The 12,182-nt window shown below is 35.3% G+C and overlaps 1 protein-coding gene across 1 annotated transcript in view; it reads left to right on the top strand.

The window, feature by feature from the left end:
- The window catches only part of TBCK (TBC1 domain containing kinase), an 87,745-nt gene that overhangs the window by 37,286 nt on the left and 38,277 nt on the right, over positions 1-12,182 (top strand). The window contains exons 20-22 of the mRNA XM_056489146.1: positions 2,101-2,186; positions 8,334-8,370; positions 9,757-9,918. Coding sequence (XP_056345121.1) covers positions 2,101-2,186; positions 8,334-8,370; positions 9,757-9,918 — 285 coding nt within the window. The remainder of the gene's footprint in view (positions 1-2,100; positions 2,187-8,333; positions 8,371-9,756; positions 9,919-12,182) is intronic.

The following is a 12,182-nucleotide window of genomic DNA, read 5'->3' as shown; positions in this document are numbered from 1 at the left end:
TGATTAAGGATTCAGACAGAAGAAGAAATCCAGATGTGCACACACACAAAAGTGTTGTATGTAATATCCAAGGTAAGAGTCAGTCCATCCTGCAAAGTTGTGAAAGCAGTAAATAGTCTTTCTAGTATTGCATTGTAAAGGCTTACCCTTCAAGTGATCAAAGTAATGGTGTTAGAGGAGCTGTTTGGACAATAAGGAAAAATGAAGAGGAGCAGTACAAACTAGGGATTCCTCAGAAAATGAAAGTTATGGTATTCAGGAAAATAGGAACTTTAGGGGAATTTCTTATTGAACAGGTTGATGTTTTTCAGTACAGGACAGGAGCTGAAAAACCCTGAGGAATAATGTTCCATAGTTCAGCCTTCAACAAGTATATAGGTAACTTAGAGAAATTAAAATGGTAGCTAGGAATGTCTGTTCTAATTGAAAAGTATTTTTAAATTTCATGGAAACATGAAAAAGGAATTGTCTCCACTTAGAAAGTCACCTTGGAAGTCTGTGTTGGGAAGATTTGTCTTCTAGTCTTTAAAAAACAAAAGAAGCTGCTTCAAAAGCCATTTAGTAATTAAAAAAAACAGGTGTAATTAATGTTTTTAATTGCAAGCAGTTATGAATGTTTATTGAATACTAAATGTAAGCATGACTTGCTGTCCTTGTATCTCTTTTAAGGAAATTCTTTTGTGTATTTCTTGTGAAACTTGTCAGCTTTAAAGTGTCTGTAATTTTTTGTCTTCAAGGAAGGTAATTAAGAACTGATAAACAAAACTTATTAGACGTAGAAGCATTTGCATATTAGATAATTGGGAGAGAGCTAACATAAGGAGAGAATGCCAGGATTGGAGAGTTTATGTATGGAAGACAATGGGTAAGAGGTGTCATGAGCTGAATAAAATAATAGTAAAAATTATTCCAGAGCACATGATTGCATCCTTTTGTCTGTAAAAGAAGATTGCTTGCAGTAAAGGTCTAAAGATGAAGAGAATAAATGTGTTCCGCTGGAGACAACTACTTTAGACTTCAAGATTAGTAGCTTGGTAAAGACTTTTCTCAAGTGGTTATACTGTTCCATAAAATAATACTTTTGCTCTCTGGAGTTTTCTGATGTTATTTCTAAGGAGCTTTGCAAAAATATGTATCAGGCAAAGTTAGAATACAGGTCAGTAGGATTCTGTGAACCAAAGCAGTGTAGGCATTCCTGAGTTCCTGTTTTACATCTGTCATCATCAAGGACTCAGGGAGATTGGACCCTTTAGGGCTATTTCAGTGTTCTCATTAATCCTTTCCAGGGTTGTATGTCAAAAAACAATGTATAAATACAGGTTTAAAGAAAGATGCTGTGTCATTTCCCTGCTTTTTTAAGGTAGAGGAAAGGTTTAAGGATGTGTCATTTAACTACCCACTGCAATTTTAGCTACTTTGTGTCTTCTATGTAGGTATAAACTGTGTGGAGCATTGAGATGCCACATGTTTTGGAAACAGAGTTCGTGTTCTCTGTCTGTTGTTCCCCTCGACTGGTCCACACCCTAATTATTCTGTTCTTGGGAACTTGGAGGAAAAGGGATTACCATCTGTTACAAAATTGCAATGTTATTGCCTACTCAGTTTTCTTCTAACAGAGTATGTGACAGTGTGGACAAAACTGGGAGAGAGCCAGAGCAGAGAGAACTCTGTCACTGTTCTGTGTTCTCCGGTGTGATTCTCTTCCAGTTAAAAGCAAGGGTTATTTAGACACCTTAATGAAATTGTACCCATCAATCTAATAGGCCAGGTTGATAGTGTAATCAGTTTTATCTTTTATCGTGGGTATTTGTCCTTGCTGGTTGCTAAACAGTCTTTAACTTTGCATGTCAAGCATACATCACAACCGAAGTATGTCCTAAGTTAAACCATTGTTTAAAATCCAAACTGAGAAGTACTAAAGAAGAAAAATTAAATGTTTCTTCCTTTGTATTGAATGTAATTATAACAAGCAGTACAGTGGTGGTATTCACTTGCTGTTTATTGTAGGTTTAAAATGAATGGCTTTCCTACAGCTCTCTTGTGAGCTAGTGGGCTAGTGGGCTTGTGTTTTTGACAATAGTCTTGGATTTGTCATTTCAGAGTACCTGACGGTGTTTTCCCAGATGATTGCATTCCATGATCCAGAGCTCAGTAACCACCTCAATGAAATTGGGTTTATTCCAGATGTAAGTGTTAAGGGTCCTTAAAACTTTATCCAAAGGAATTAAAAAATGGAATAAGAGGGAAACTGGGATGAGATGCCTTTCTGAACTGCTCCAGTAGCACTTTGACAAAAGCGAAACTTCCATATTAATAGGCCTTCCTGAATATGCTGATAAAATGGTAAAGTTTTGATTCTTGTTTTATGTGCTTTAGTCCTTCCTGTTCTGCTGGGATGGTAAATACAATAAAAATACTACTAGCCAGTTATTATAATTTAGATTCATCTTAAAAGGTATTTATATGCTTATTTTTGAAATGTGGGTTAATATACAAAAATTAGTGCACCCATAAAGTGCTAATAGCAAAATTACTGCAGCTAATTGAATGCTGTTGATTAATGCAAATTTTGCAAGTAATAGAAAAAATACATGATCATTCATCTTGTAGATGTGTCAGACCTTGGAAAATGCTAAACAGTCATTTGCTGGAGTGTATCTCAAATATGGGACAAGTGTATAAAATAGACACAAGTTTTATGCTTCTATTGGAAAAAAAAAAATCTCTAAGATGGAGGAAAATGAAAACTGAGAACACAGCCAAAACATAGTAGAGAGGATGGGCTTTGTTGGAAAAAACAAAACAAGGCCTTCTTCAGAGCCTCCCTTCTAGCTATCATTGCAAATAGTAAAGCTTTGCTCCTTTTTTAGAGAGGTGTGTAAAATCAAGAAAGCCAAAATAAAAATGTTTATCTGCCCACAAATACTGATGTTTCTAAAAAGTAGATTTAGGCAAGGCCGTAGAGATAATGTTAATTGATATGGTGTGTATCGTTCTATATTTGGCATTTAGAAATTCAGTAATTATGAGTTGGTCATAAGAACAGATGAAGATTGAGAGATCAAAATGGAAGAAGATAGCTGAACTCAGGAGATACTGATGTAGAAATACAAATTTCATAAGGGAGAAATTTATATGCATTGCTTCTATAAGAAATACAGTTTAGTTTATCAGAAAAGCCTTATGCTTATTAGGAAATATTTTAAGTTGGAGCAGCAAGGCCAAGCCTCTGAAAGTCATTTGTTTTACACTATTCCTGAAAGAATTTGTGGAAGTTTGGGACTGGCCGATTCTCATGATCACTGTTTCCAAATATTGTAATTAAAAAAAAGTATATACCTTCATTCATAGAGGGTATCTTTAATGTAATAATGAAAGGAAAATAAGAATAAGATGAGAATAAGAATAATAGTAATAAATAATAAGAAGAGAAAGCCAGTGTATTGCCTTATAAAGAGAGGAGTTTGAGAAAGCCACATGTATTTCAAATGGCGCAAATCTGAAGAGGACAGGTGGGAGAAAGATGAAAGGAAAGTGAGGATAAGGAGGAATATCTATCTGTAGAAAGCCTAAATATTTGGGTAGATGAAGTGCAAGGATTAACAGCAAGATTTAAGTTCCTGAGGGAGAATCAACTTTGCAGTATCACTATATAAATGTATTTTAATACTTATTTTTTAAAGGCTGCAGATGACCAGAACAATTCTTCCGTGTATTTTGTCCAGGATGTTAGTTCCCACTCAAGAGTTAGAGATGCACTTTCTCTGACCCCCTTACAGGTCCTTGTGTGGGCTACTATTCTACTAATCAGAGCCAGAGCTCTGTAGCAACCTATCTTGGGTCTTACCTGATATTTCAGTAGCTCCTTAGGTCTGCTTACACAGTTATAATTCTCCACTGAAGACTTCCAAGGTACAAGTCAGATGGAATGGTTTGAAATCACATTTTGCTATATTTTAGTTCCTGTTGTGCTGGTCATTGGACAGTGCATAGTCATACATGAGCCTTGTCTCGAACTCTGACAGTCTCTAGATGATTAGGTAATATAGTAAACAATTGCAAAAGAGGAATATTTTTTTAAAACTCTTGCATTGAATAAAAATGCAAGTTCTAAACTTAACACTAACCTCTGAAGAGAGGTTGTCCTTTCTGAATTAACTGTCAGGGTTCAGGGTTTTTTTAATAAGTAAAAGTTCTTCTTCTGCCTTTTAGATTAGTCAGAGAGGTGATTTTTTGTAACTGTAATAAGGCAGCACAGGATCCATCAAGGTGAAGGATATGCACTGTAGTAATGAGATCTGAACCAGAGTTTTGTGCTTGAGTACTAATCCTATCAAAGTAAGCCCTGATTAATCTTTCATCATTGAAAAGCAGGCTGTGCTGCAGGGAAGATTGTGTTCCTTGGCACCCTTCTCATTTGCTTCAGGTCACGTAGCTCTCAGAATATTGAACACTGCTGAAGCTTGAGTTGTTGTGAATATTATTAGCTGATGTGGTGCCTGGATTAAGTACATTGCTGTGGCTATGTGATTTACATATAAATAGAGGGATGATATATACAGTGAATCTTGTAGTTCTTCTTTGCTCACTCTCCCAAAGTTTATAATCTTCCCCACCCTACATAATGCTTTATAACACATTCCTTATTTTACTGACTGATTCTGACCCTAAACAGTAGACCAGGTTAAACTGAAGAAAAACAAGAAAGTGTACAATGTTGCTAAAAGCACATTGATTGCCATAAATTACTCTGAAGCACTTCTGCCTGTGAATTATGGAAGGTAGACACAGTTGTCATCTATCCACTAATACAGAAGGCAAACTCATTGCAGTTCCTTAATATCATTGTGCTGAAGCTGCTGGCCCCAAACCTCAGCTTGGTTTTGGTGATATGCATGAGGTATCAGTAATAGGGCTTCATCTTAAAAATCCTGCCCTTGAACTACTTTCTCTGTTTGACGTGTTACACAGTTACCTGAAGATGAATCCGGAGAAGTTTCTTGCTGATATTTTTATCTTGTGAAGAAAGTGATCATTGTTGAAATTTTATTTGTGTAGATTCATATAGATGGGTAGAATCTCATGTGATTCAATTTGCCTTATCTTTTGCACCTTTCTGTAGCCTTTAAATATATGATTGTCTAGGCACTGTATAGGATTGAAGCTAAATATGTGTGTGTGTATTTCAAATGTGGAACAGGAAGGTGAAAGATCAGGAGTTTGTAGAATAGACAATTTCCTTTGGAAGGGACCTACAAGACTCATGTAGTCCAACTGCCTGACCACCTCAGGGCTGACTTAGAGTGTGCTGTTACAGGCATTCTCCAAACTCCTCCTAAACACTGACGGCCTTGGGGTATCAACCACCTCTCTAGGAAGCTTCTTCCAGTGTTTGACCACCTTCTTGGTAAAGGAAGGCTTCCTAATGTCCAATCTAAATCTCCCCTGGTGCAGCTTTGAACTATTTCACCATATCCTGTCACTGGATCCAGGGAGAACTCAGCCTTTTCCTCTCCACCTCCCCCCTTCAAGAACATGTAGAAAGCAAAAAAATGTTTTTTATTAACAACTGAAAATTAAAGCAAAAAGCAGATGTTGGGACACTTGTTAGAATAACTCAGCAAAATAAAATTCCACTTATTAACAACATTATTTCACATGTACATCAAACAGGAAAAAAAAAAAAGAAACAGACTTTTAATAGACAGGGGAAAAAATACCAAACCTCTTTATCTTTAGATTTGGCTCCTCATATAAACTGCATGTGGTACAGCTAAAGTATATGCAGAAGAAAAAGTTATACTTTTTTCTGGATAACTTATTATTGAAGGTAGTTTTTCCTCTGATTTTAACAAATGTAATGCTTTGAGACGAGGAGGTGTTTGTAAGCCTGAAGAGGTTATGGATGCTATTAGTAAGCAAGGAAAGGAAAGGCAGAAGATAGTTGGCATTACTCCCTGATGGAAAGCAAAATTATAATTATGGCACTGCTTCTCTCAAGGTCTCTCTAAAACATGGTGTGTTGGTTTTACAGGCTCTTTTTTTAATGTGGCTTATTCTCAGGCTGTTCCAGAAGTTCAGATCCATTTTGATTACACTTCGGGTATACTTCCCAGCTCCGGAGAGTCAAGTGTTAAGTAAAACCACAGCCCTTAGGTTTCGTGGTTGAGCACTGAAGGGTTGAGATCCTCTTTTCCTGGCGCCGGTTGTTGAGGCGCGGTGCTGTGGCGGGCGGCGGCCGCTGGAGGGCACCATTCCCCAGCGCTGTGCGCATCCCTGCTCCCGGCGCATCCCGCATCCTGGCCGCAGTCGCAGCAGCTCCTCCTTCCCTTCACTGGCGTCGGGGAGCGATGCCACCCGTGTTGTGCCTTCCCTGTCCTTGTTGCTAATAGCATCCATCGCCTCTTCAGGCGTACCAGCATCTCCTTGTCTTAAAGCATTACTTTTGTTAAAGTCAGAAGAAAAGCTCCCGTCAGTAAAAGCTCACCTGACACCTTCTACTTAGATTGTTTGACCTATTTTTCATGTCACTGTTGGTAGGTTTGGTGAGGATGATTTAGAGCAAAGCAGTGATTTTCCTTGTGATTACCTTTTCATAATCTTCAAAGCTTCACATTTCATGTATTTTCTTGTATATTTCTGTGTAAATGCATGCATGATAGAGGTGTTTGTGAAATTAGGAGAGAATGAGGATCTACTTTGGTAAAACACTTAAATCATATATATGAAAAGGAGGAAATAATTGCTTTTAAATACCAATGAATAATGTGGTTTACATAATATGTATCTCCAAGCAAAGAGGAGCCTCTGGACACTAGGCTTGTTTTCCTGCTGCATGGTAAGCAAGATATTGCATACAAACAAGCAGATAAATGGGTATTAGCTGATCACAACCACTGCAGGGGATATTTCAGGGAGCAGGATATGTTATTATTACTAGAATTCCTTCTATTTAAAATATGACATAAATATACTCAGGGAAATAGTATGATGGTATTATAAAATTAAAATGGTGATAGAAAATTATTTGGTTTGGATTTTGAATGCTTAAAATCAATTGGTGAGTTGGAAGTCAAGCTTCATAAAAGCCTGCTGAATATTAAAAGTGATGAACAGGTCATTGAGCCTTCTTTAGTATAGAGACAGTATGGTTCAGATCTCAGATGAAGGCACAGGAATAAATTTTAGAGAGCTGTGCTAAGAAGGTTTTCAGCAAGTGTGTACATAATTTAGTCAGAGCCATAACCCAGTTCAGAGTTTATGGTATAAGAAGTAATTTATTAACATAATATTAATTATTTTTTCAGCTCCTCATTTGTTTACTTCCAGGAAAAGCTCAATAGGACAATTAATTTGCAGTTGTTATGAGTTAAAAAGTAATATATTAAGCTTTATGTTTAACTGTAAATCTTCATAGCACATGAGCTATGCAGCTGAGTAAAATTTAACAATGATGGTCTCACTCTTGCATTCCTAATTTATGGAAGCTTTCTGCACAGTTTGATGTTTTAAGAAAATAGATTCTGTTGCCTTTGTCTTGCTTCATTAAAAAAATTGGTAAAAATACTTCATTGAAAAATTAGAAATTCTTAGGGTATCATAAATGCTTAGCTCTTCTTTCTCTGTATGGTGTCATGGGTATGAAAGTTTGCAGACATTAAGCACAATTCTCGTGGAGGTGTAAGTGCTGAAGCAGGACACCTTCAGATGACATTGCCCTAAAATTGTCACAGTAGAACTGCACAAATGCTTGGGTGTTACTAAACATTTACTGAGAATGAAACTTTCCTTAATTTCTTCACTGACAAGTATTTATTTTAATAAATACCAGCATTGCAGAAAAAAGCAGAGCTGGTTATTTTTCCTCTTGAAAATTATTATTTGTACCTTTAGTTACTTCTATAAAAACATTTCCTTCCATAGTCAAAAAAAATACATTAAATCAAGTTGCTTTTTCAGGCATCCTTAGCTAATTTTTAATTTTTGCTTAGATTATTGCGAATTACAACAGTTTAGTAGAGCAGGTCTTTGAGTTCTTTAGGACTTTGGAGGTTATATTTTGCAAACCAGCCTAGTAAAGGTGGTGATTATTTTTTTTTTTTTATTGTTTTCAGTACAGTATCACACACTAATAAATTTAAAAATTTGGAGATGAAAAAAGTTTCCGAGGGGATGAAAGTTGTGTGATAGAAGACCTGCCACTGCAGTTATTTTCCTTTCTAAATGAATTCATGCAAAATAGGCAATTTTTAATGTAGTTGACAGTTATCACAGACAACTTGAATTCTCAAAACTTTTTTTTGTCTTCTTCCCCCCATCACTACCTTTTGCAGCTTTATGCAATTCCTTGGTTTCTTACAATGTTTACACGTGAGTATTTTTTTTTCCCTTTGATTAAATGTTCTTGTATTTCTTTAGCTTAATTTTTCTCACTTTTCCAGCTAAAGCCTTTCTTAATTGGTATGTTAGGTCATTTAGTATTATAATTTGCAAGGATGTGTTGTGGAAAACTTAACAGTGGAAAACTCAAGAGTGCCTGTCACTTATTTTCTGCCCTGATATGGTAATAATTAGTATTTCTTCTGCTTTTTTGAGTTGTTATTGTTAGATTATTATATAGTTATTCTGTTGTCATTGTTATTATTATCTGGATTATTTTAAACATGCAGTATTTAGGGTGTATTCAGAGGAAGTTATCTACTGGAAAAAAAGTGTGATAATAGTTAAAAAGCAAAACTGACCACACCACTATCCCCTGCTGTCACTCAAATAATGCAGAAAGAGAGTGACTTTGTTTTTGAAGATAATCATATTTTTGTTGCACATTGACACACTGTTATTCTAGTAGCACTAGTTTGCTGTATTTGTGCATGTATATTAGGAAAAAAAAGAAAGATTTCTAATTTGGTGAGTTTTAATTAAAGAGAACAAAATTAATAAATCAAGTGTAGAAAGCAATTTAAAAACTTATTTTATCAAAAATTTTAAATTTTTTTCTTGTCATGTCAACCTTGGCAGATGTTGAATTTAAATTTTTTTAAAAGTGGCAGAATGAAAAGAGCTGATCGATTATTTCTCTGTTGAAATATCAAAGAACTTAATGTGAGATTCTTGATTGCATTTTCTAAAGATTTTGATTGTAAAACACTGGTTCTTGCAGTTGTCTCTTTTTCTGTACCCTTCATGAGAATCTCCACATTTGGAATACCAAGGAGGTAGTTTCCTTAAGCAATCAAGTGCAATAAAGTCTTAGTTCTAAATAGTGTATTTTAAGAGAGCCACCTTCAGCTTTATATATAAAAATCTTGCTATTTTTAATAGGCCTTTTTCCTTGTCTTTCTTTTATTCTGCCAATTTTTTCTTTATTCTGTTACATTTTTTGTCTAATTCTGAGAAGTTATCTTACTGATTAACTCGTTAATGTCTTCTTATTTTGAAAAACTGATATGCATGCCTTAATACATAATTGTACTGTACCAAAAGAGCAATAAATTGCCTAATTCTTGACATACTTGAAATGTGAAAACCCACATTCTTCCAAGTATTAATTGAGAAAAGAACACTGTGATTTCCAGCATAATCAAACTGGATGTGAAGACAAACATGATACTAAACAAGTTGAGTCTTTTTTGCTCCCAAGTAAAAAAGAAATCCCTCCAGATGGGAGAGGAAAGAAGTACCTAGGCAACTCATTAACCCTGTTAATGTGTGCATATGCTTATAGAGTTTTATTTATTGTGCTTATTCATTATGCAGATGTCTTTCCTTTGCACAAAATTTTTCACTTGTGGGATACATTACTGCTTGGAAATTCCTCCTTCCCCTTCTGTATTGGAGTTGCCATACTTCAACAGCTGAGGGATCGTCTTCTGGCTAATGGATTCAATGAGTGCATTCTCCTTTTTTCAGACTTGCCAGGTACAGAAAATACTGTTTCTTCCTTTTTGCTCTGTCTTCCCCAGTATGTTTCTAAATATATGTATAGAACTCATGGTACACTTAGGCAAACTCACTGCCAGAGTGTGTGTATCTTAACTACAATTTACTGTGGTTAGTTGAAGTCTTTTTTTGCTGTCAGCAGGCAAGAATGCAGTAGAATTGTTATTTCCAGGTGAAGATTGGATTATTTTGTTGAGAAATTTAAAACAATTTTAAATAATTCAGAAGCAGCTGTTCGTAGTCATTCAGGATATAGACACGATCAGTGGATATGAATTTTTTTTAAAATAAATTAAGTACAATTCTTAATAGTCCTTTTCCTCTTTGGTGTTGGAAGTAGTGTGTTTTCTAACATAATTAAAATTTTACTGTGGAAGTAATTGATGTAAAAGGATTAGGGAAAGCAGTACAGGAAGCCATTGGAATTACTCCAAAATTTAAATATTAAATATTTAAAAGTTAAATATTTCCATTTGAGACTTAAAGCTATCAGAATAACTCAAAATTCTATCAGAGTCTGCGTGATCATTGTGCAGACATGCTGTGTCTTTGCTCAGTGGAAGGTGATTAACATATCCATACAAACTTACAAAAATACATTGCAATTAACCATGAAGCTTGGATCTTCCTTCTGAGCAAGTACCTAGTAAGACAGTGAATGCATTTGAACTGAATAAGCCATGTCACCTAAAAGATGTGTTTTAGTTTGTAGTAACACGAGTAGGAAGGCTGGTGCACTCAGAACATGCTTGTCCGTGTATTAATTGCCTCTCTCCTGATCAGGATCTTACTAATGTAGTACAGGTCTTAGGTAAGAGGTTGGCACTGTTTTAAATGTGTGGCTTTTCTGTAGATAACTCTATCTTTGGGGTAATTCCTGGGCTAATTATGGGCTCAGTGAGCTTTATTTGAACACCGTGTGTGCAATTCAGTAATTCATAATTCATTTAAACAGAAGCTGTTCTTCAGAAGAGCTGAAGGAGAGAATGAATTTTGGAGGAGAATTTAAGTGTTGCAGTCTCCACAACTGCAGAGTTTACAGAGGTCAGCAGTAGTCTAGGATATGGTAGAAAGCAGATGAGGTTGAGTTCACTGTTGCATAAGTCAGTGAGTTATCATAAATGAAGCTCTGTGATTTCTTTAAATACTGTTGTCACCAATTTTCTCTCACTATATTCCCTTCTATACAGGTCTGGATTTCAGTTTGTCTCCTACTTATTAGTTTAGTATTTGCTATGTATTTGCTACTGTATTTTTCAATTTATAAAAAAATTAATTAGGCCTTTCCTTATAGTGAGGAATTTTAATTTTCACTCTGTTTAGTCATTTCAAATGCTCATGGTAAATTTAATGGGATATCTACAGATGGCTGAAATGTGAGTGCTAAACTAAAAGATTGATTCTCTCCCCATCCTCTCCTCCCACATGTGTTAGCTGTATGTCCTAGTTAAGTACAGATCCATTAATATTTAACTCATTTTCTTGCCTAAGGTCATTTCTCCATATTTTTCTTTTTCTTTAAGGGTGCTAAATTATAGATTCCAATTTATCTTAAATCACCTGACTTACTGATAGTGGAAGTGCTTTATGCTGAGGTCATGTATAAGAACACATTAGTTCTTGTAATATGTGTGTGTTCATATAATAAAATTAAACACTAATATCTGCAGTGATATAATGTACAAGCATTTTGCTGGTTTTGGTTGATGATAGTTTTGCTGATACTCTGGTAGGAAATGCAGGTTTCTGAAAAGATTTTTTTTTCTTGAATTGATGGTGTCTGTGATATTTAGGATGTCAACAGTGGCACAATTGAATATTTTGAGATTAATCTAAAGCATACCATTAAATACTGCTAATAAAACCACTAGGAGAAAAAAGAATAAGGGTGAAAGACAATCCTAGTGTGTCTTAAAAGTTAAATGTTGTTGGTCTAGCTTAATCAGTAACTTTTTCAACATAAAATTCTCATAGCCTTGTGCCTTTTATTTCTGATGTGAGTCTTATTTCTGATTAAAAAGTGTTGACTCATTATGCATTTTGTCACCTGTGTCTTCCAAACAAGACTTCTGTTATTTTGGTTACGATAAATTGTGTGCCAAGGCTGAAAATTTCCTGAAAGTAATTTAGAAATAATCTTCATCTGAAGGTACATCACTTCCAGGAAGAGGTTATGTTGTTCAAAACATCTGTGATAATTTTAAACTAAAATCACTTGCTGCTCAGCAGAAGCTCCTGTGACT

Source organism: Oenanthe melanoleuca, chromosome 4, assembly GCF_029582105.1.
Source record: "Oenanthe melanoleuca isolate GR-GAL-2019-014 chromosome 4, OMel1.0, whole genome shotgun sequence".
In the NCBI taxonomy this organism is placed as follows: Eukaryota; Metazoa; Chordata; class Aves; order Passeriformes; family Muscicapidae; genus Oenanthe; species Oenanthe melanoleuca.
This window is presented reverse-complemented; position numbering and strand designations above follow the sequence as displayed.